This window comes from Hypanus sabinus, chromosome 7 (genome assembly GCF_030144855.1).
Source record: "Hypanus sabinus isolate sHypSab1 chromosome 7, sHypSab1.hap1, whole genome shotgun sequence".
In the NCBI taxonomy this organism is placed as follows: domain Eukaryota; kingdom Metazoa; phylum Chordata; class Chondrichthyes; order Myliobatiformes; family Dasyatidae; genus Hypanus; species Hypanus sabinus.
The window spans coordinates 38,684,911-38,709,884 of record NC_082712.1 but is presented as its reverse complement, the minus strand read 5'-3'; the positions used below and the strand labels follow the sequence as shown (position 1 = coordinate 38,709,884).

Genomic DNA, 24,974 nt, shown 5'->3' with positions numbered 1-24,974 from the left:
AATAAAAATTAATTTCAACATTATAATACAAATCTACAAATCTTGAAAAAGTATGGCCTGCCCCAGAGTTGGAGAGCAATTAATTTTAAACTAATAAATATCAGATGACAAAAGGCATAAGGACATTAAGATCAGCTGAATTTCCCTCTCCCGCATGAAGCTGAAGCAAATTGCCAACTGCACAAAAAACGTAAACCTGCTAAGTGAACCTAGATGCAATTGTTACACTTCCAACATCATAGATCAGCAATCATGCATAAATGAGTACAAAACATCAGAACATGTATATTAGTAATGGCAGGTTTCAGGTAATGGCATGCTGTTATGCATTATTGTAGCAGTGATGCTTGGATTAACCTATTCCATAGGAGATATATCTTAACCGCACAATTTTATGACACATTTCAGTTTGTTCTTTTGCTTTAGGGATAATTACTTTCCAAAAGTTTTGATTTTCAACTGTACAAAATTTGACATACTATTATGATTTCTTTACTGGGATTATCTTTACTACAGCAGTTGCAGTTTAAAGTTTTTAAAAAGTTAAATATTTCTACAAAAAAATCTATATTGCAGTGGACACACAAAATTAGCCAAGGGAATAAGTTATTATCAACAAACATCACCATCAACCACTATTAGGAGTGGAAGGAAACCCAGGTGAAGTAGTTAAGAGAATTGAACTGCAGAGAAGGACCACTCCGAGTTCATACAGTACCTGGGTGCTGAATCTGTGATCATCTGAGGCACTGACTAGATCAATGGAAGACATGGAGGAAGAGCGACTAAAGGGCTACCACAGAGACAGATAAAGAAAAACCCAGTTCAGAACAGAGGCACAATAAAGTAGTCAAACATTAACCTTCACCACAAAAAAAGTGCATAAAGTGCCAATAAGCTTTAAAGAAATAAGAACAGCCATAATGATGTCATGCAACTAAACAGTGTATTCCACGGCGGAGAGCCTGAAGAAAATGCAATAATCAGGTGTGTGCTTATGATCAATTTGTTTTGCTGGACTGTCACCATTAGTGCCCAGATTCTCAAAAATTGTCAAGTATAACTGTTATACAGGTCACTAACCACCGTTTCTGAACAGAATTCTTGATACTGAAATCAATTGTTTAAGTAATCCAGTATTATCCACAAAAACCTTGTTTATTTTAAATGATACACATTTAAGAAACTGATTATTTAATATTTGCAGATAAATGCAGTAGAAATACAAGGTTAAAGTTCTCTATTCTCAAACTAAATAGCTTGTCAATTGTAAAGTTAAACATCACTTATATGTGGTGCTGGCCCAAAGTAGCTTCATATACCACAGATGGCTATGGGCAAGCCTTGTAATTTCTAAGGTAGAGACATGTTCAGCACAACTTTGTAGGCCAAAGGGCCTGTATTGTGCTGTAGGTTTTCTATGTTCCTATGCAGCAGTCACATATGAATCACTTTTTAATCCAGTACCTAAACACCAATTCAAATGTTTTTGCCTGTTTGTAAAAATGGCTCATGAAAACTAATCACAAATTAAAAAAAAGATTTTATTGCCTACAGTAAAAACCATGGTTAACGCTGGTGGCATTTTAAACACCAGAAGGTAATCAAGCAATTGACAAAACAAAATTAGGCCTTATTTTTAACATATCCATTGAACAAAAATGTTCTTGATTAGAATGAATGCCTAATTTATTTCTATTGTGAGATTACTGAATTCTATTTCTTATCAACACCACTGGAAAGTATTTCAGGCTTTCCATTAGATCTTACTTTTTTAAAAGACAATTAATTTTTTAAGTGTCTCATTCTCCCCTTCCCATGCTGATATTTCACAGTCAAGGGGAGAATGCTGCTTGAGTGAAGGGAGCAACTAATCAACACTATCACAAGCAGAACTTCAGTGCTGTCTCAGTGACATCACAAGTGGCATCTCCAATTTGAGCTTTTGACAAAAAAGTTTAAACAATTAGCAAACTTTTATAGAACAGAATAAATTACAGTGGCATCGAGATATACTCTGCTCCGTTATGCCTCTGAATTCCTGTCTAACAATGGAAAAAATGTTCAAAATACCTGTTTGGCAAATCTGTGAGTACCAACTGTTGAGAAGGAATCACCAAAAGGCACAGCAGCTGACCAATGAATTCTTGACTTCTCTGTATGGGACTAAAGAATAAAATGATTACAACACTCGGTTAAGATTGATTAATACAGAGACAACTGTTTCTGTTCAGGAAAATAAAGCCACAGGAGACATGGCTATTCTGCCCCTTGTACCTTCTGTACTATTTAACTGATCTTCCACTTCAGTGGTGCTTTCTACGTCAACTCCGTATCACCCTGTTCCCTTAACATTTAAAGTTCTATTTCTCTCTTTCTTGAAAATCATTAATGACTGAACCTCCTTAGCCTTGTTGGGTAAAGAATTCCAAAGATTCACCACTCTCTGGTTAAAGAAATTGCCCAGAATATCCAATAACCAAACCCTTATTTTAAAACGTTTCCAAATTTTTCAGCCAGGAGTGACATCATAGCTGCACCTCCTGTCAAAACTAAGAATTTTGTTTCAGTGAGATCATCTCTCATTCTTTTACACTCAAGGGTTCTGACCTAAAATCCCAATTTATTTCTAATCCACTTTGTTTGTTAAACATCCTTTAATCCAAACAAAAAAAATTACCTCCCAGATGATATGCATAATAATTTTGTCAATAACTTAAAGCCATATTTTTGAAGCTTAAATTCACTTAACTGGCTCGCACTTAATTATTCTGCATGTTACAACATCAAAAATTCATTAACACACTCAAAATGCTGGTGGAATACAGCAGGCCAGACAGCATCTATAGGGAGAAGCATGTCGATGTTTCGGGCCGAGACCCTTCGTCAGGACTAACTGAAAGGAAAAATACTAACAGATTTGAAAGTAGGAGGGGAAGGAGGAAATGCAAAATGATAGGAGAAGACCGGAGGGGATGGGGTGAAGCTGAGAGCCGGAAAGGTGATTGGCCAAAGGGATACATTGTAAAAAGTTATTTACAAGGCAAACAATACCTGTTCTTCAATTTTATCTTGTCTGTCAAGTGCAGCTTCAACAGCATCAAAGAATTCCTCTTCATTTATCAAACTGTTTGGACCTTCCTAAGGATTGCACAAAACAAAATGAACTTTAAAGTGACTTGCAAGTATATAACTATATGCAGAAGACTTTCCTTCACAATGACACAGAACTTGAGGTTGAAGTTTGCAATTACTGTTCTCCAAAACTAAATGCAATGTTTGAAGTTTATACAAACACTGTTACAGAAATTCACAATTTTCCCATTAGGCAGTATTGTGTTTATACAAAATCTGCCATGGCAGTCTTTGGTTTGGTAAGTAGTACAGAATCAGAGTACTATACTTTCTTTAAAACACCTCATTCAATGGTATTAAGCTAGGTCTAAAAAGTGAATTCAGATACTATTACTGCTGAACCTCTAACCTTGGAAAAATCATAACTTCATGAGTAGAATCTGAATTATCCTGGGAATTATTTCACAATGTTATGAATTTCACAGCAAGACAATTTCTGAATAGCCTCTGGCACTGCAGCACATACCCCAATTTTCATTTTACTTGCTGCAAGAACGTGATTGTGAAATTATTTCTAATAATCATTGTCTATAATTCAATGCTGGTGTTAATTGGGAGAAGGTTAGCATTTGTTTAAATAAGGAACATAACTTTGCTGCAAAGTTTGTGTTTACCGAGCTAAAGTCATTTAAAAAAAAATCAAAAAGGTTTTAAACTAAGCACCCAAAATCCAAAGAAATTTATTTTAGGCAAAACTACTGTATCAATAACAAGAATTGCAAATTTGAAAATTTCCTTGCTCTCCAACCCAAAATACGAACATTGTAAGACAAGCGAAAATGATTTTTTAGAGAAATTGAACGCAATGAGTCTTACCTCATAATCAGGTCCACCAAAGTGACATTTTTTCTTAAGTTCTGACATTGCATTCTTGTAAGCATCTTCTACTTTTCGTCTCTTTTCAATCTCCTATATGTTTAAGATCAAAAGTTGCACATTATTCCATCCAACAGGTGAGGTTATGGGGAAGAAAAACTACTGTGGCCTACAATGGTCATTTCACTTCTGCTACCTGGGTCTAACTATTAATTTTAAAATTTAAAATACAAAATCCTGAAATTGTATCTATAAACAAGTAATCAGTTAAGCTTTTCTTTGTTAAGTGAATTCCCCTCGGTCAGGATTAACGGAGATGACAGTGCAGATAAGTCAAATTTGGTCATGCTATCCTCTCACTAACCTTTGGCAGTAACGTGCATTTCTGTAATTTATCCACCTGCCATGTTTCAATAATGGTCATCACCAGTTATCTCTAGCAAGTATTTTCAATTTTATTCTCAAGATATTTTGCATTTTATATAGAACTTTGAGGAATAATGCAAAAGCTCTTTTTGTTTAAAAAAAAGTTTCTCTAATTGCTGAGATCATTAGAGATCTCTAATAGACATCAACCAACCTAGTTTCCCCTCCCTAGCTTTACCCAAACTTCTATCATTTGATTTATCTCATCAGATCATGGCTCCAATCCAATTTGGATGCCAATATATGAAATGAAATTCTCCTTTTCTCTTTAATATTTCAAATAAAATGAAGCTCCTTGCTACATCATCCAAGTTCATATCAAAACAGACCATCCTCTTCAACCCCCACCACCACTCAATTCTACAGAAGACCCTTGGCTTGTTTTCTGAAGATAACTCAAACTACATTACCATGGAAAATGTCTATTGGCACCTCCGTCATAATGGTGTTAAGCAAGCATATGTGGAAATTTCAGTTTTATAACAATACAATGGATTCACAGTATTACCTTATCAATTCTCTTCTGCCAGCTGTCTTCTCGTTTTACCATTAGTTCAATACAATGAGAAAGAGTAGCCAGTATTCCAGCTGTAGTAGCTTTAAAAGTGATAGCTTCACCTTTAAAATCTATTCCATTGATCCCTTTGGGTGTCACACATGGAAACACTACAAAAAAGAATTATTCATAGGTGATAAGTTGTGATTAAACTTTCTAACCATAGATTAACTCTAAGGTGACATGTACGAGTTTTTTTCCCCCCAGAAATAAAGAAATGTCAAAAACTGAACTCATCAACTTGAAAGTTACCATGCTACCAGTATGCATTGCTGGACAAATGTGCATAAATCCAATCCCTTGGTATCTTCTGCAAAAGCTTCCTACCACTGACGAGAGGCTCTCTGGTCTACAGTTACCAGGATTACCTCTAGTTTCTTTCTTGAACAAGGACACAACATTTGCTGCTCTCCAGTCGTCTTGGGACTTGCTTGTTGCTAGTGAGGACCCAAAGATCTCTGAAATCCTTGGCAATCTCCTCACTGGCTCCTTTGAAAATTTTTGGATATGCACCATCTAGCCCTGAGGACTTAACCACCTTAGTGATTTTCAGAAAACCTAGCACTACCACCTCAATCACAAAATATCCCAGCACATTAGCTTGCCCCATCCTTCCCTTACTGTTCTCTTTTTTTCTTTTTTTTTTCTACAATGAAGACCCCTGTGTGTTGCATTGTCTGGGCCCGTTAGGAGGCAGTGTCCTGCAGTGACTGCGCCGAAATCACCAACACTGCAGCAGGCCGTATCCAAAACCTACCGTCCCGGGCTGCCATCGCTATCCGTATGAACTCGGGGCCTGCTGGGAAGACAATGAAGATTTCCCCCCTTACTGTTCTCCAGATCTTTCTCAGAAGTACAGACTCAAAGTACTAATTTAGTACCTTAGCCACTTGCTCTGTTTCCAAGCACAAATTCTCTTTGTCCTTGAATGGACCTAACCTCTCCTTAGATATCCTCTTTCTTAGGCCGGACATTTAAGAGTATCAGGGAAGTGAAGCTTGTGCAGGGAAAATTATGACTGAGAAGGTGCTCAAGAAGCTTAATGGTCTGAAGGTGGATAAATCTTCTGGACCTGATGGAATGTACCCTTGGGTTTCGAAGGAAGTAGCTGGAGAGATTGCGGAGGCGTTAACGATGATCTTTCAAGAATCGATATATTTTGGCATTGTACCAGATGACTGGAAAACTGCAAATGTTATTCCGCTATTTAAGAAGGGTAAGGGGCAACAGAAAGAAAACTATAGGCCTGTTAGCCTGACATCAGTAGTTGGGAAGTTATTGGAATCGATTGTTAGGGATGAGATTACAGAGTACGAGATGATTGAAGGGTGGCAAATGATATTCTTCTGTTCAAGAAGTGAAGTAGGGATAACCCAGTGAAGCATATTTCAGTGGTAGGAAAGTTATTGGAGAAGATTTTTTGACACAGGATTTATGAGCATTTTGAGAAGCATAGTCTAGATTAGGGAGAATCAGCTTTGTGATGGGCAGGCCATGCTTCATGGGACTGATTGAATTCTTTGAAGATGTGACAAAATACATTGAAGGTAGAGCAGTGGATTCAGAATTTGTATGTGGGCTGAAATGCCTGCATTGTTCTGTAATGATTTAGGTTGTATTGTACAGGACAAATTTAGATTTCCAAATGTTATTGCTCTTACTACATGAACTTAGGGCAAGAAATTTTCAGTAATTCCCATATCTGAAAAAAAATCATCTGATTTGCTATATGTGCAACAATGTATATTTATAATTAAATACATTTCTCCATGCACAATACATATTCTTAGTAGATAGCTGTTTTAGATGGATGCTCATCGCTACAAATCATATGCAATGGCCTCAATGAATTAGGTTTAACAATTTTCAGTGAACAAGCTGATGCTCCCGAGGTCAGATGATGTGGGCCCAAAAGCCTAAACAACCTTCAACTTAATAATAAGCAAATGACAGCTCATTAAAACAAGATGTGGAGAGAAACTTGGCCAGCAACTTTGATAGCTTCTGTATATTATAACACTACATAGTGATAATAAGCTAGATTTAAAAAAAACATGAGCTATTACCTTAAAATCTATTGAGTTTCACTGGTGAAATTTTACAACTATACTACTGGCTAGGAGTTTTGTTTTAAACTTTTAAAAAATAACACAATGAAGTGTCTCAGGACACTTTACACGATATGATAAGACCATAAGACATAGGAGCAGAATTAGGCTATCTGGGCCATTGAGTCTGCTCCGCCATTCAATCACGGCTGATCCTTTTCTCTATCTCCTCCTCAACCCCATTTCCCAGAGTTCTCCCTATAACCTTTGATGCCATGTCCAATCAAGCACCTATCAACCTCTGCCTTCAATACACCCAATGACCTGGCCTTCACAGCTGCATGTGGCAACAAGTTCCACAAATTCACCACCCTTTGGCTATAGAAATTTCTCCTCATCTGTTTTGAAAGAGCGAACCTCTACACTGAGGTTATACAAAAGCTGGATGAACTCAGCAGGTCGGCCTGAAACTTTGACTGCTCATTTCAACGGGTGCTGCCTGACCGAGTTCATCCAGCTTTTGTATGTGTTGATTTGACCACAGCATCTGCAGTGTATTTTGTGTATACTGAGGTTATGCCCTCTTGTTCCATCATGGGAGAGATCCTTTCCACATCCACTCTGTCTAGACCTTTCAACATTCGAAAGGTTTCATGAGATCCTCTTCATCCTTCTGAATTCCAGCAAGTGCAGACCCAAAACCATCAAATGCTCCTCGTATGATAACCCTTTCATTCCTGGAATCATCCTTGTGAAGCTCCTCTGGATCCTCTCCAACGCCAGCACATCTTTTTTTTAAGATAAGGGGCCCAAAACTGTTCACAATATTCAAGGTGAGGCCTCACCAGTGCCTTATAATCCTCAGCATCACAGCCTTGCTCTTGTATTATAGATCTCTTGAAATGAATGCTCACATGGCATTTGCCTTCCTCATCACTGACTCTACCTGCAAGTTAACCTTCAGGGTACTCTGCACAAGGACTCTCAAGTCCCTCTGCATCTCAGATTCCTGGATTTTCTCAGTTTAGAAAATCGTCTGCACATATAGTTCTGCTACTAAAATGCATGACCATGCATTTTCCAACATTGTATTTCATTTGCCACTTTCTTGTCTATACTGCTTATCTGTCTAGGTCCTTCCTATCTTTGTATTATCTACAAACTTGGCAACAAAGCCATCTATTCCATCATCGAAATCATTTATATACAGCATAAAAAGAAGTGTTACCCAACACCAACCCCTGTGGAACACCACTAGTCACTGGCAGCCAACCAGAAAAGGATCCTTTTATTCCCACTTGCTGCCTCCTACCAATCAGCCAATGCTCTAACCATGCTAGTAGTTTTCCTGTAATACCATGATCTCTTAACTTGGTAAGATTCCTCATGTGTAGTACCTTGTCAAAGACCTTCTTAAAGTCCCAATATACAACATCTACTACATCCCCTTTATCAATCCTACTTGTAATCTCCTCAAAGAATTCCAACAGGTTTGTCGGGCAGGATTTTCCCTGAATGAAACCATACTGACTTTGTACTATCTTGTCCTGTGCCACCAAGTACTCCATCACCTCATCTTTAACAACTGACTAACATCGTCCCAACATGGAGGTCAGGCTAATTGATCTCTAATTTCCTTTCTGTTGCCTTCTTCCTTTCTTAAAGAATGGAGTAACATCTGCAATTTTCCAGCCCTCTGGCACCATGCCAGAGTCCAATGATTTTTGAAAGATCATTTCTAATGCCACCACAATCTCTAACGCTACTTCTTTCAGAACCCTAAGGTGCAGTTCTTCTGGTCTGGAAGAATTAACTAATTGAAAATATAGCCAAAATGTGATTAAGGATTTAAAAGGCTCTATTAGGCAGGAAGGCAGCATCATCTAAGAAATAAATATGCATAAAAATAGCAAAGACTATTATATAGGATGAGACTTGAATTGATTACATCTTTCCTTGTACCTGGATTAAGCAGTAAATGATGCACAATACATATTCATGTGGTGGCATGAAAAAAAAGTTATTCCAGATTGAAATAGTCTGGTTTAACAAACTTACATGAAAATTGATCAATGCAAAGGAAGAAAAAATTTTAATTAAAATAACTTAGAACATCAGTTACAGAAATAAATGAAGATCAAAGTATATAACTGTTAAAATACGAATTTTAAAGATACATACATTTCTCTTTGCTGCCATTATTGTGTATAAAATCACCATCTGATCGCGTGGTTGGAAAGGCATCTTCATCGTCTTCCACTACTGCAACAGTAAAATTAATATTTTTAATAGATTATTCTTAACTTGTGAAGCAAACCGACTCAGTCAGCTTCAAAACCAGTTTAAGCCATATCTGCTCCAAGTCCAGGAACATATACTATTTCCATGTATTCCAGTAACACTGGGCTATTTAACAGTGTTAACAGTTTTATGAATGGTGCTGAGGAGAAGCTACAATTGTTGCAGTTGGATTTCTTTGAAATCACAACTGGTACCAATGCAGTTACAATAAGAGACAGAGCAGAACTACCAGGAACATGGAAGAATAGTTCAGTACAATCCCAAGGTCTTTAATTTTGTAAAATTATCTCTCCCTATAAATTAGAGAGTTATTGAATCAGTCACTCTCTGTGAAAAGTAATAAATAGAACCAGCATTTTAGATCTGTATTTAAAATTCTCCCTCCCCTCTGTAGAAAAAGATCTTGTAGCAAAATTCATAAAAAAATTAAAAATCTATTAACTAACTTTGATAGCTTTTGACTGATTATTCTTTATGACTCTTAAATGGAAGTCCGACCTTTTGCTTCTGGGCCATTTGCTAGGTCCAGAGAATGCAAGGTATAGCCATTAAGATCACAACATAAAACACTCCAAGGAGATTTTCTAAAAGCATAATCAAGTAAAATAAACAGTTAAAAATAAGCAATGCTAAAATGGCACCTACAAGAGTTAGCAATTAATAGAGGTTAAGAGGTGGGGAGGACAGACACAAACACAGCAATGGAAAAATAATCTACAATTAGACTGATAGACTCAATTGCCATTATTTATTTAAAGATATGGCACAGGATAGACCCTTCTGGACTAATGAGCCATGCTGCCCAGCGACCCTCCTATTTAACCCAAGCCTAATCACAGGGTAATTTACAATGACTAATCCACTTACTAGTTGGCTAATCTTTGGATAGTGGGAGGCAACCAAAGCACTGACGAAACATACACAGTTCATGGGGAGAATGTACAAAATAGAATGGAGACAGGTGGAAAGGCAGAAGTGGATCAATGAGAGGCAGTGGCAGTGAGAGGAAAGTGAAGGTTGTATAGGCTAGTTATGTGAAGCACAAGCTTGGATTTGGACAAAAAGGTGCAAAATCTAATTTGCAAATGGGCTAAGTTGAAACAATGACAAGGTAACATACAAATAAGTTTTGATGCATGTTGGAATATGAGCAGGAGTAAGTTGGAGAGACTCCAGTTTTTGGGAAGCAAGCCAAGAACAATAGTACAGTCAGGGGACAAGGTTGGGGGGTGGGGGGGAGGGGGGAGGCAAGCACATACATTTGGCAATGATAGTCTGATACAGGAACTAGATCTGACAAATGTTAACAAAATGGAAGCACAGTATCTTTGTGACGGAATCTGGCATTTGAAACTGAAGGATTTTGGTATTTAATCCAAGATTCTTTTAGAAGTCAGGAAAGAGGCACAAAACCCGTTGCTTCACAATTGTTTTAATCAGAATCAAGTTTAATGTCACTGCCTTATGTTGTCAAATTTGTTGTTTTGCAGCAGCAGTCCATTGCAATATATAAAAATGGAAACTATAAGTTACAATAAGTATATATAAAAATAAATTAAATAAGGAGTGCAAAGAGAGGGAATAAAATACTTAGATAGTGATCGCATTGTTCATTCAGAAATCTGATGGCGGAGGGAAGAAACTGTTCCTGGATTACCGAGAGTCTTTTCAGGCTCATCAGCCTCCTCCTCGATGGTAGGAATGAGAAGAGTTCATGACCTAGGTGATGGGGTTCTTTAAAAATGGATGCCACCTTTTTAAGGCATCACCTTTTGAAGATGCCTCCAATGCCCCATGGGGAAGCTAGTGCCCATGACAGAGATGGCTGAGTTTACAACTTTTTTCAGTTTCTTCCGATCTTGTGCAGTGGCCCCTCCGTACAAGTTGTTGACGCACCCACTCGGAAGGCTCTCTACAGTACACCTGCAGGAAATGTGACAAACCCATTCTCAAACTCCAAGTGAAATATAGCCTCTGTCGTGCCTTCTTTGTAATTACAACATATTGGGCCCAGGATTGAGTCTCAGATGTTGACATCCAACATGAGTCTCTTCACTTCTGACCCTCTATGAGGATTGGTGTGTATTTCCTTGACTTCCCCTTCCTGAAGTTCTCAAACAATTCATTGATCTTACTGACATTTAATGCCATGTCTTGTAGTCTCCCATGAGGAAGTCAAGGACCCAGTTGCAGAGGGAGGTAGAGGCCCTGGATTTAGAGCTTGTTGATTAAAACCAAGGGTATGATTGTGTTGAGCGGTGAATTGTAATCAACAAGCAACAGCCCGATGCAGGTAATACTATTGTCCAGGTGATCCAAGGCAGAATGTAGAAATAATAACATTGCATACGCTGTAGGACTATCATGGTGATAGGCAAATTGCAGCAGATCCAGGTCTCTCCTTAGGCAGGAGCTGATTCTGGCCATGACCAACCTCTCAAAGCATTTAATCACAGTACATGTGAGTGCCACTGGGTGACAGTCATTAAAGCCGCTCATCTTGCTCTTCTTGGGCACTGGTATGATTGTCACCCTTTTGAAGCAAGTGGGAACCTCCAACTACAGCAGTGAGATTGAAGGTGTCTTTGAATACTACCGCTAGTTGAATAGCATGGTTTTCAGACCCTACCAGGTACACCATCAGGTTCTGATGCCTTACAAAAGTTCACCCTCAGGAAAGATATTCTGACATTGGCCTCTGAGACAGATGCTGCAGGGATTCACACAGATGTAGGTTTATTCTCCTTTTCAAGGCATGCGTAAAAGGCATCATGCTGATCTGTGAGTGAAGCATCACAGCCATTCATGATGTTAGGTTTCACTCTGTAGGACGTAATGGCCAGCAAACCCTGCTTGAGTTGATGTACATCCAATTTGGTCTCTAACCTCAATTGGAATTGTTTTCTCACTCTTAAAATGGCCTTCCATAGGATATAGCTGGACGTTGCATAGTTTTGGATCACTGGATTTGAATGCCACAGATCCAGCCCTCAGCAGACAATGAACTTCCTGGTTCATCCATGGCTTTTGGTTTGGATATGTCCAGTATGTCCTTGAAGGCAGACACTCACCCACGAGTTTTGATGAAGTTAGTGACAACTATAGAGTATTCATTCAGATTTGAAATTGAATCTCCGAGTATTGTCTAGTCTACCGACTCAAAGAAGTCCTGTAAGCATTCTTCAGTTTCCCTTGACCATTCCTTCTTGGTCCTCACTACTGGTGTTGCTATCTATAACTATAACACAATACACACAACTAACACACAAGGAGTAGAAGTACAGCTAGGTGATCGGAGTTTCCACAGTGTGGGAATAAGATAGCATGGTAAATGTACTTGATGGTGGTCAATTGTGTTGGTCCCTTTGATTCCACAGGTGATACGCTGGTGGCAGTTGTTCAAAAACTTCAAGCTGGCCTGGTTGAAATCTCCCACAAAGATAGGGAGGGCACCAGGGTGCACAGTTTTATAGCATCTACTTTTTGAAGAAGAGAGAAGTTACTTATATGTCTCATATAAAACAGCTACTTTTTTACTACCAAGATACAAAAAATTCCTTTCAAATTTATAGCTAATAGACAACCAGGTGACCCATTGGGGCACCCTTTGAGAGAAAGGTAGTGTAGTCTGATGTGATGTGCTTTGGAAATTAAAGAAGAAAAACTCAACTTACTAAAGAAGAGAGATGCGTAGCAAGACAAATATAGCTCCTTCTCATTTAACGAAGGACACTTCTGATGACAACATTTCTGGTTGATCTGCCACCCTTCAAGAATACTCTTAACGTTTTCATTTCTTTTTCCCCGACTTAAAGCCACATACAGCTGACCATGCCGGAATACCAGTTTCTCCAAATAAATCAACACATTCTCCATAGTTTGGCCTTGTGCCTTACGTATGGTCATAGCATGCGTGACTGTATCAGGAACTGGCTCTGCTGAGGAGGGACATCTTCCCCTTCTGATAAATTGAGAGTAATTCTTAGGATCATGACCATTTGTTCTTTCTCTCCGATCCTGGACTCGTGCGGCCCTGGCCTGATCCAATTCTTGTTCTCTCCTCCTTTTGTGCTTATTGTCATTTTGGAGATGTGCACGCTTCCCCTCCTCTGTCTCTTCTTCTCTCATCTTTTTTGTCCTGACTCTTTGATCTTGGAGTCGTGCACCCTGACCTTATCCAATTCTTGTTCTCTCCCTCTCCTTGCCGCTTCTTGACAACATTTGGTGTCATCTGTTGACCATAATGTCCCCCTTCTCTTTCCATGTGGCATAATTATGCTGGCCATATTTTTTTTTACCCTAATGCTTGATAGAAGATACAAAGCAGTAACACCAAAGCCTCCAGGATGCTGATTATTCTTGATGATGTGGTCGGCGCTCTCCTAAATGGACGCGATAGCCCTGCCCTTTTGCTGCAGTTGGTGTCGCTGCTGTGTGCATCGTGAGGTGCTGCTGAGACTGGCCATGCGTATGTGTCATGGTGTCGTGTCACAGCTTCCATGAAAGGTGGAATCGACTCTGTGAGCATCGTGAGGTGCTGCTGAGACTGGCCGTGCGTATGTGTCATGGTGTCGTGTCACAGCTTCCTTGAAAGGTGGAATCGACTCTGTGAGCATCGTGAGGTGCTGCTGAGACTGGCCGTGCGCATGCATCGTGGTGTCACGTCATGGCTTTCATGAAAGGTGGCATCAGCTCGGGTTGTGGAAAGCAGGGCCTGTTGACTGATGAGTGAGAAATTTTATACGAGTATATGACCCTGAACTTTGCATGCATTCTGTAGGTTAGCGTATTTTAAGTCGACTTAGTCAAAAAAAAGTGCTGCTGTAATGCACCATTTGGGCTAACTGGAGGTCATACCTGCAGTAAAATTTAACCAGTAAGAAAACACATTCACTTAATGAAGAGCAAAAAAGCTTCCAGAATTATACTTTGTATAGCCACTAGAAGCATATTAAACTGTTAGATACATAGAGGCTACTTAAAATATGAGTAGATAATTAACTGTTAAACTGCAAAGAAAATAGACAATTAAACAGCAGGATCCAACAAAACCTTAATAAAGAGAGAAGTGATACAACTAGCTAGCTTCACAGCAGATTTTTCTGGTGGAACTCATAATTTGAGAAGACAATACTGGACCTCATCAAAATGAACAAATAGAAATTCAACACAAAAACAGTGAAGCAGTGAGGAAAGTGACAAAGGAATGGAACAAGGCACAGCTGTTTCAAACTGATGCCAAGGCCTTGCCTTACAGATGAGACTCTAGGATTTGGACCAGAATAAATGGACATTCCTTTAAAACAGATAAGGATGAATTTGTTAGCCAGAGGGTGGTGAATTTATGGAATTCATTGCCACTGAAGCTAAAGACTGAGCCATTGGGTGTACTTACAACAGGGGTTGAGAGGTTCTTGAATAGTAATAGTGTCAAAGGTTACAAGGAGAAGACAGAAGAATGAGGTTGAGGGGGAATAATAAATCAGCTATGACCAAATGGCAAAACCGACTCGATGGGCCAAATGGCCTAATGTATTCCCCTGGCTTATGGACTTTTGGAGATCATGAAACTAAGATGCATCCTTTTGGGATTTCCTGTTGCATCGGTGGCTTGAAGTTCTAGCATTTCATGATTGCCAAAAAAAAAAATCTGGAGCCCCAAACAGTAGGAAGAGGCAATAAATTAAACACACTGCTCTAGTCTACTTCCACCTGAAGAACAAATACTTTGAATGAGTATCCCTATTACCAGCAAATAAGACTTTTGAATCCACAACTAGATTTTAAAATTAAAATGTTTGTCAATAAAATGATTTCAAACTCAGAATGAAAATATGAATGCACCTTTATCTCTCTGGAGTTCATCTTTAGATACAGCATCTGCACAAGCATCAAAGTACTTCTGTAGTGTGTCAACCTGTCGGCAGAGGATATCACGGAAGGTTTCCATTTCAGCAAGCTTTTCACGCAGGCTATGGCCTTTCTGAAATTCAAAGCACAAAGGAAGCTTTAACTTCTAGAAAAAAATGCTGTTAATTAAATTTGGTAAGATACTTTTCAGTAAGTGGCAAACCATGCCACTTAATTAGATAAACCTTTTGTGACAAACACTACAAATGAGCATATTTAATGGGCATTGTAACATCAGCTGTATGAATTTGTTTCAAGACTTGGGCTTTTAATTAAAATTTTGAAAGCAGCCACTAATTTCAAATCACATGTTAAGCTGAAACAAGATAAAAAAAATTCTTGAAGATTAATTTAGCCAATGGTAACTCTATAAAATAGAAATATTATAGGCTTGTTAAACAAAATTCAGAACCTGTGAGTGTATATTTCAAATCTAATTTTCTCCATTCCCATTATTATTAAAACTGCAAATATGTTACCCTGTATCTACATGGATGAGTTTACCTAGGAAAGTTGAGGGGTATGATGCAGAATGATCATTTCTATTCTACTGCTCAAAGTTATCACCTTCAAATAGTTCAGTTCAACTTTAGCAATGAAACTAAGCCTGAGATTTTCTTTCAACAACTGGGACGTGTTATTATAAATAACTAAAAAAGATAAAGTTCATTTCTGCTCTTCTTTACAGATGCACTATAGACAGAGATGGCACTTATGGAATTCTCTCCAATACCAGCTCAGAAGACAGTCACCAGTTTAATGCTAAAATGGCACTGATTATGGAAAACTCTTGTTTGCAGCTCCAATAGGAATCATCAAATATTCCCTTTTATGACTACTACAGCTGAAACCCACAATCACAGCTATAGGTACTTCAGTAAGCAACATTGTTTTAAGATGTTTAAAAAAAAATTCTCAAAATCTACGGACTCTGGACTTCAGACTCAGGTGCAGTTCCCTTTAAGAAAATGGAAGCGCGGAACCTTAGCCAATCAATAAGTACATTTGAAATGCAGAGGCTTTAGACCACTCCCCCCCACCACCCCACCAATTCCCAACCAGCCTGCCAGTGACTGTACAGTCTCTGGGAAATACAGTGCAAGATTGCAGTGCCAGAGGAACATCAGGGACTGCTGCATACTTTGCTTCTCAGAAGCTTGGCTGCCCCTGTCATTTTGGATGTAGCGCTGCAGCTCAATGGCTTCACCATTCTCCGTAAAGACAGGGCAGCTCAGTCTATTAAAAACAGAGGAGGTGAAGTATGTTTTATAATGAACTCATCATGGTGTACAGATGTGGCAGTTCTGCCTCAGTCCTGCTCACCCGAAATGGAACTTTCCCAGTTGTACTCACGTCTGCTGTGATGAAGTGCCTTGACAGTTTGATCATGGCTAGAATCAACTCCTATCTAAGCAAGGACCTGAACCCAATGTAATTTGCCTATTGTCACAATAGGTTTACAGCGGACACAATCTCATCAGCTCTCCACTTGGCGTTGGATACCTGAACAAATGGAATACTAATGTCAGGCTGCTGTTTACTACTTCCACTTCAGTGTTCAACACAATCATACACTCATTTCTAATCAACAAGCTTTTAAGCCTGTGCCTCTGTACATCCCTCTGCAACTGGATCCTTTACTTCCTCACCAGGAGACCACATCGGAAATAACATTTCCTACTTCTTGACAGTCAACACTGACACACAAAGGATGCATGCTTAGCAAACACTCACGAATGCATGGCTAGGCACAGCTCAAATGCAGTCTTTCAGCTGCCGATGACACAACTATTATTGCCAGAATTTCAAATGGCGACAAGGAAGCATACAGGAGTGAGATAGATCAGCTGGTTCACTGGTGTCGCAACGACAACCTTGCACTCAACATCAGTAAGACCAAGGAATTGATTGTGGACTTCAAGGGGAAGTTGAGGAAACACACACCGGTTCTCATGGAGTGATCAGCAGTGGAAAAGGTGAGCAACTTGAAGTTCCTGGGAGTCAACATCTCTGAAGATCCATCCTGGGTCCAACATACTGATGCAATTACAAAGAAGGCACGACAGCAGGTATACTTCATCAGGAGTTTGAGGAAACTTGGTCGTCAAAGACACATACACAAATTTCTACAGATGGGCTGCGAAGATCATTCTGACAGGTTGCATCACCGTCTGGTATGGAGGGTGCAGAAAACTGTAAACTCAGCCAGCTCCATCATAAGTACTAGGCTCCCCAGCACTGAGGACATCTTCAAAAGGCGATACCTCAAAAAGGCGGCATCCATCATTAAGGACCCCCATCACCCAGAATATGCACTCTTCTCATTACTACCATCAAGTTGGTGGTACCTGAAGACACACTCAATGTTTCAGGAACAGCTTCCTGCGCTCCACCATCAGATTTCTGAATGGATGTTGATTCATGAACACCACCTCACTTCTCTAACCCCCTCTTTTTGCACTAACTCAATTAATTTAATTTTTATACAGGTATATACTTTCTGTAATCTACAGTTTTTTTGTTGTGTATTGCAATACACTGCTGCTGCAGAACAACAAATTTCATGACATACACCAGTGGTATTAAACCTGATTCAGATTCTAATTCTAAACTGAAGCAGACAGCAATTACCATACAGGAAACACATTCTGTACTGGCAAACATGGCTACTGCAACATAACATACAGTTCATAACCAGCTCAATCTCCAATAGTGTTCCTTATAGATTTACTGGGCACAGATGCTGCTTTGGGGTTGAGTGAAGTTTTTTTTGAAAAAAAGTAGAATGCCGTCTCACTTTTTATGGTGAATTTGTTACTCTGGGTTTGCAATTATTATATAGGGAAGATAATTCAAATTGCTAATATTTGTAAGAGGAGGTATATAGATTTAGAAACACTTATTATCAAGAACCTAACTGCTGAAGTCTCAGAATGATCTGCCAAATATTGCAATGCAGTTTAAAAGGACCATGTAGATTTTAACCGGGTGTTCTTGATGGGTAACTGTGTATTGTGCCGCGGCAGGGGAAAGTAAGGTTTTCTTACTGTATAATTTTTTTGCTAAATAAATATTTTGAGATGGGAAATGATTAATCTCCAGTTATTTGTGGGTCTTCAAAAGTTGTCATGCATTACAATGAACACCAAGGAGCAAATACTACCAAGTTTCAAGTAGGTCACAAACATGTTCACTAGACATATTGCACAATATCCCAGCATTTCATTCACCGTATTCAAAGTCAAACAAGACACCTTTTATTGCTTAATCAGAAGGCTGAAATGCAACCACAATATGCTAACTTGTCTTCAAAAAAGTTATAGAGCATTTGTCATAAAATGATTGCAAAATATCTTGGTAGTGAAAAGCAAGATTGCTGCACTTGTCAAAAACAAGAAGAAACCTGTAGATTCAGGAAATCAAAGCAACACACAAAATGCTGTAGGGACTCAACAGGCCAAGCAGTGTCTATGGAAAAAAGTACAATCGATGCTTCGGGGTGTCCTGCCAAAGGGTCTCTGCCTGGAACTTCTACTGCACTTTTGTTCCATAGATACTGCCTGGCCTGCTGAGTTCCTCCAGCATTTTGTCTGTGTTGCTCCACTTGCTGCAGGTCTGAAATAAAAACAGAAGATGCAGGAAACACTCAGCAGGTCAGGTAGCGTCTGTGGATAGGGAAGTAGAACAAATGCTTCAAGTCTTTGACTCTTCAACAGTGTTAGTAAATGTTTAAACACAAGCACACTTTGAGTTGGAGAGACAGTAGTTGAAGGAAAACAACCAAGAATGTCTATGTTAAGGTGAAGCCCAAGCAAAAATAGATCTCAGACTCACATTGGCTAGAAGAGAATGAAGTCTGATTAGTAGTAGTTAATCTTTCTGGAGATAGCATAAACAGAAGAAAATGCTAGACCAATTTAATACAACAGTTTCTGTAAACCTGAAAAAGGAAATGCCGGAAAACCCCAGATGATCAGACAGCATCTGTGGAGACAGAAAAGCTCAGTAACTGTAACAAGTTGATAGTACAGCATCCTGATCAAAGATTCAAAAGCAAAAAAAAAAGCTGGAAATCTGAGACAAAAAAAAAATATTTGGCAAATGCGCTGTGGTCTGTTGAGTGTTTCTGGCTTGTTCTGTTTTTACATTTTAGACAATAGACAATAGATTTGATACCGGTCAGTCACATTGGTCCCTTTTACTGAATTTTTACATTGCCAAGACCAAGAGAAAATTCAAGTAATAATAGGCTCTGGATCAGATTTATGGGCATGACTTGTGTAGGTGAACCTTTTGACTTGTCGTCATTCAAGTTATAGTTTTCATTACCTGAATCTTTCAAAGATAGCTGTATTTTGCCCCCCAGCTCAGAGATTTGCACTACTCATCAAAATGGATTGCTTTATGAATTGATCCAAAATAACCGATTAAAGCCCAATTATATAGTTATTTTGTAATTGATCAAAGATATATTATACAAGGTACATCTTAAATCTCAGTGTTGAAAGTTAGGTTGTAGATTATAGACAACCAATGGTGCATGTTGCTTATGTGCAAATTTTAATCTTTCCTACCTGAAGGTTGAGATCTTGGACTGGCCCAATGGAAGTCTGTGGTAACAAATGAAGGACTGTATAGTTTTTCATCTATAACCATTCGTTTACACAAGTAACTAGTGTCTCTTGGAACTGAACAGAGTCGGCATTTTTGTGCTGATGGTGGTTATGCAAAAGTACACTACAAAGGAATTATTTGACCCACACTTGGAACATAGGGCATCTGTAAAATACTTCTGTAGTGTCTATTTTCAGATAATCTAGGAGTTAGCCCAAAGTGGTTAATCGGAGACAGCACAAAAACCTGAGTAAATTTTTCATGAACAAGATGTCACTGGGTCACTTAGTACACTTAATTCCACCCCCCCCCCTTTGTTTTTTTTATATATAAAAAAGATCATTTACAAGGATAATTCAGTTATGCTTCTAGAAACTTTCACATATGTATGCTGGAATGGAAAAGCCAGACCTTTCTCTACCTTTCTATTTGTTTGGATTCATCTTGCCTTTTTTTTAAAAAAAAATTGAGGTTTAACTTGGAGGTAGCACAAATGCTGAAAACACAGCAACAGCCTTCTTTATACCCTGCCTGAAAAATTTTTCTGAGGGTAATTTTGCATCACCAGACAAGGCTGATTTCATTCTCAGAATACCTATCTCCCACCCTCTTTCTATACAAACGTCATTGACACTTTTGTACAATGTAACACCTTCCATGGATTGGAATCAGTAACCTGGAAAGCTATCATATATAAAAGTTATGGCAAGTTAAAGCATTGAACAGTGAACTCCACTACTGACATGAATTTTGAGTGACACACAATTAATTTTTTTTTAAATTTATAGACACAGCACAGAACAGGCCATTCTGGCCCAATGAGCGACACTGCTCAGCTACCCAATTATTTAACACTAGCCTAATTACAGGACAATTTACAATGACCAGTTAACCTATCTACCAGTTTGTCTTCGGATTGTGGGAGGAAGCTGGAGCACCCAAAGGAAATCCACATGGTCACAAGAGAACTTACAAATGCTTTATAGGCAGCACCGGAATTGAGCTCAGAACACCGGAGTGCCCTGTGCTAACAGTGTCATGCTAACTGCTATACCACCACGGCAACAGAATGACATCCTGCTTCCACATGCCAAACAAGTCCAGTGACAACACTTTAGCTAAATAAACGAAGTCATGACCTGGAACTTGACCCCTTATGGAATGGCCCATACAAGCCTGTCCAATTTAGCAGCATTTGCCCATGGCCTTTAAACCTTTCCAAACCATGTACCTATCCAACAGTCATTACTGTACCCAACTCAATTATGCTCTCTGGCAGCTCATTCCCCGTACACAAGAGGGAAAAAAAAGTTGCCTCTCAAAGTTCCTCTTAAATGTTTACTCTCTCACCTTAAACCTTTGGCTCAAGTTCTTGATTCCCCAATCCTTTTGGTGGGGGGGGGGGGGGTTCATCCTACCAATACTCCATGCAAATTTATACACCTCTATAAAATAATTTCTCAATCTCTTACAATCTTAGAATAGGTTCCTAATTTATTCAACTTTTCCCTACAACTCAGATCCTCAAGCCTTGAAAATATCCTTGTAATAAACTGGAAAGAGTATAGAAAAGATTTACATCTTTCCGAAAGCTGCATGATCAAAATTGAACACAGTATCTTGTACAGCCTTCTTCACCACCCTGTCAACCTATGACTCAATTTTCAATACATATGTACAGTACAGTCCCAAAGTCTTGATCATCCTAGATTTTTTAAAAATTTGGCTTCCAGGTAGTATGGTCTCCACAGAGCCCTGATCTCAACATCATTGAAGCTATCTGGCTGTGTCACTTGCTTCTGTCTCTCCAGGTAATCCCAAAGTCTGCAGAAGTACTGTGGCAAGTTCTCCAAGATGCCTGGAACAACCTACCAGTCGATTTTCTTATAAAACTGCACAGCAGTGTATCAAAGAGTTTTAAAGACAAAGAGTGGTCGCACCAAATATTGAGTTCATTTAGTGTTTTTTTTAAAAAACTGTTTACTGCTCTTTATAGCATTTTTGATACTTAGAAAATTTAATTATTTTTGAAAGCATCCTCACTTTACTGAATTTTTTTTAAATATATAAATGTGCACTAACTTTTGCACAGTGCTGTACTTGTACTCCAAGGTCTGTTTTGTAACACTCTCTATGGCCCTGCCATGCACTGCGAAAGTCTTACTTGAATTTGACTCCGTAAAATGCAACGTTTCACATTTATCCCAATAAAACTGCATTTGCCATTCCTCAGCTCACTTACTTAAATGATCAAGATTCCCCTGTAATTTTTGATAAACTTTTTTATTGTCCTATATACCATCTATTTTAGTGTTATTTGTAAACTTACTAACCATTACAATCCTACACAAATTATTGATACAGTGTGCAAACAATGGGCCCAGTACCAAGCACTGAGGCACACCATTATGGGCCTCCAATTCAAGAAACAACATCCCAATATCACCCTCTGCTTTCTAGCATCAAGCCAACTGTACGTCCAATTAGCCAGCTCTCCCTGGATCACATGCAATCTAACCTTCCCGAACAGTCTACCATGCGGAATCTCAAAAACCTGACTGAAGTTCCAATGAACAACCTCTGCTGCTCAGCCCTTGTCAACTTTCTTGGTCACATCAAAAAATAATCAAGTTTATGAGATGCCCTCCCAATCAAAGCCATGCTGACTATCTCTTATCAATCAGAGATTCCAGATGCTTGTATAGCTTATTTTCCAGAATTCTCACCAGTAACTTAACTACCAGAGATATCAGCTTTGCTGATCTATAGCACCCAAGATTTTCTTCGCTGCCCTTTGTAAACAAAGGCACAATACTTGCTTCCCTCCAGTCCTATGGTTAATGATGATGCAAAAAGGGACTAGACGGGCATCTTTTACCCACCACAGAAGGTGGTTTTCTATGTGAAATGAGCTGGTAGAGGCAGGTACAATTAAAAGACATTTGGCCAGTACACAAATGGGAAAGGTTTAGGAGGAATATGGGCCAGGCACAGGGATATGGGACTAGCTCAGTTCGGTGACTTGGTCAGCATGGATGGGTTGGGCCATAGGGCCTTTTTCTGTGCTGTATGATTCTTTTGCAGGTGCAGATGAAAAATATTAAAAGGATGATTAAGAAACAATGATACAAATTGTTAAAACAAAAGTAGTGAAGTCGGGCAATTGTCCAGTTCCCTTCAGAACTACAATCAATCTAATTTTCATCAATCCCATCCACTCACAATGACAATACTCTGTTATCTTGCTTATTTCACGTACATGAGATATACATAGAGCCAAACCCAGAGTGGAGCTTTAGGAGCAAGATCTTAATGTCATAGCCCTCTTCAGATGTTAAAAATTCAGATGGCACCCTCTTTTGCTCTTCCCAACTTAATCTTTTGGGCTAGGCTACTTTATCACAAATTGACTAATAAACCTCTGAATTTCCACCTCAGGGTACAGTTTCAGTGAATCTGTGAGAACTTAAATTTAGTGATGTTAATCAATACTGTCCAGTCTACAAAATCTGTATCGCAAACCCAACAAGTATCTCCAGAATTTTATGCATTGGAATAAAATCCAACAAGTTGTTATGGTAGGTCTAGAGGTAGGATGGAAAGGTCAAGTGCGCATAACAGGATAATACACTCACCTTAAATGATGAGGTGGATGTAGCAGAATAACCACTTGCTGCTGACGTGAGGGACAGCATGGAACCATGACGTCGTAAACTTGATTCTGATCCATAGCCAGATTCTGCCTATATTAAAAAAAAACATACTGAATGTATCATGTGCATTTCACAATTCAAATCTATGCATTTGTTAAAGTTTGAGGTAACTGAATGTTCAAACTTCATGATGAGAAAACCTGCAGATGCTGGAAATACAAGCAACACATACAAAATGCCGGAGGCCTGGCAGCATCAATGGAAAAAGAGTAAACAGTTGACGTTTCGTCAACTGTTTACTCCTTTCCATAGATGCTGCCTGGTTTATTATAAACTGTTTTACATTCCCCCTCCCCACATCAATTTGCCTCTTCCCCATGCCATTTTGTTCAAATTCTAATCCAAACTCTTTCCTTCCACCCTCCGTCCTCATGCTTTGATGTTTCATTTCTAACACCCCTTTACGCCACTATCCAGATCCAGAGGGTTGGTCAGAAGGAGCATGGGGTTAAATGTGTAGAAGGTTTGGGTGATCTTGAGAAGATCATCAAAATTCAGGGTGCAATTAGCCTGATGGAAGTTCAAGGAGCTGGGTTAGGTACAGTAGACAGTGTTTTAAGCAAAGAGAGGAGGAATGGGCTAAGAATTCTATACTTGAATGCTCGTAGTGTCAGAAATAAGACAGATGAGCTTGAAGCTCAGATGAAAATGGGGAACTACGATATTGTTGGGATAACGGAGACATGGCTGCAAGGGGATCAGTCCTGGGAATTGAGTGTACCAGGGTATACGTGCTATCGTAGAGACAGAAATATGGGAAGAGGGGGTGGGGTGGCCCTGTTGGTGAGGAATGAGATTCAGTCCTTAGCAAGAGGAGACTTGGGAACAGGGGAAGTAGAGTCTGTGTGGATTGAGCTGAGGAACAGTAAGAGTAAAAAGACCCTAATGGGTGTTGTGTACAGGCCCCCAAACAGTAGCGTGGATATTGGGTACAAGTTGATTAGGGAGTTAACATTGGCATGTGCTCAATGCATGTGCTTAATGCAGTCGTTATGGGAGATTTCAACATGCAGGTGAACTGGGAGAATCAGGTAGATGCTGGACCCCAGGATAGGGAGTTTGTGGAGTGTCTAAGGGATGTATTTTTGGAACAGCTTGTGCTTGAGCCAACCAGGAATGAGGCTATTTTGGACTTGGTGATGTGTAATGAACAGGAATTGATAAGTGATCTTGAAGTAAAGGAGCCATTAGGAAGTAGTGATCATAACATGATAAGTTTTTATCTACAATTTGAGAGGGATAAGGGCAGATCAGAGGTGTCAGTGTTGCAATTAAATAAAGGAGACTACGGAGCCATGAGGGAAGAGCTGGCCAAAGTTAAATGGGCGGATGCCCTGGCAGGAAAGACAGTGGATCAGCAGTGGCAGATATTCTTGGGGATAATACAAAAGATGCAAAAGCAGTTCATTCCAATGAGAAGGAAGGATTCAAAGAGGGGGAAGGGGCCATAGTGGT

General features: G+C 39.2%; 1 protein-coding gene across 6 annotated transcripts in view; it reads right to left on the bottom strand.

Moving 5' to 3' along the window:
* Positions 1-24,974, bottom strand: part of LOC132396718 (ceramide transfer protein) — a 126,760-nt gene that overhangs the window by 24,776 nt on the left and 77,010 nt on the right. For 2 of the 6 annotated variants that reach the window (XM_059974533.1, XM_059974534.1), the window contains exons 4-12: positions 23,442-23,549; positions 19,767-19,802; positions 15,127-15,265; positions 9,163-9,243; positions 4,886-5,043; positions 3,952-4,044; positions 3,055-3,141; positions 2,074-2,166; positions 719-793 (exon numbers count right to left, since the gene is read on the bottom strand). In XM_059974533.1, the coding sequence (XP_059830516.1) occupies positions 719-793; positions 2,074-2,166; positions 3,055-3,141; positions 3,952-4,044; positions 4,886-5,043; positions 9,163-9,243; positions 15,127-15,265; positions 19,767-19,802; positions 23,442-23,549 (870 nt within the window). The remainder of the gene's footprint in view (positions 1-718; positions 794-2,073; positions 2,167-3,054; positions 3,142-3,951; positions 4,045-4,885; positions 5,044-9,162; positions 9,244-15,126; positions 15,266-19,766; positions 19,803-23,441; positions 23,550-24,974) is intronic. The other 4 variants (XM_059974535.1, XM_059974539.1, XM_059974536.1 and 1 more) reach the window with 3 other exon arrangements.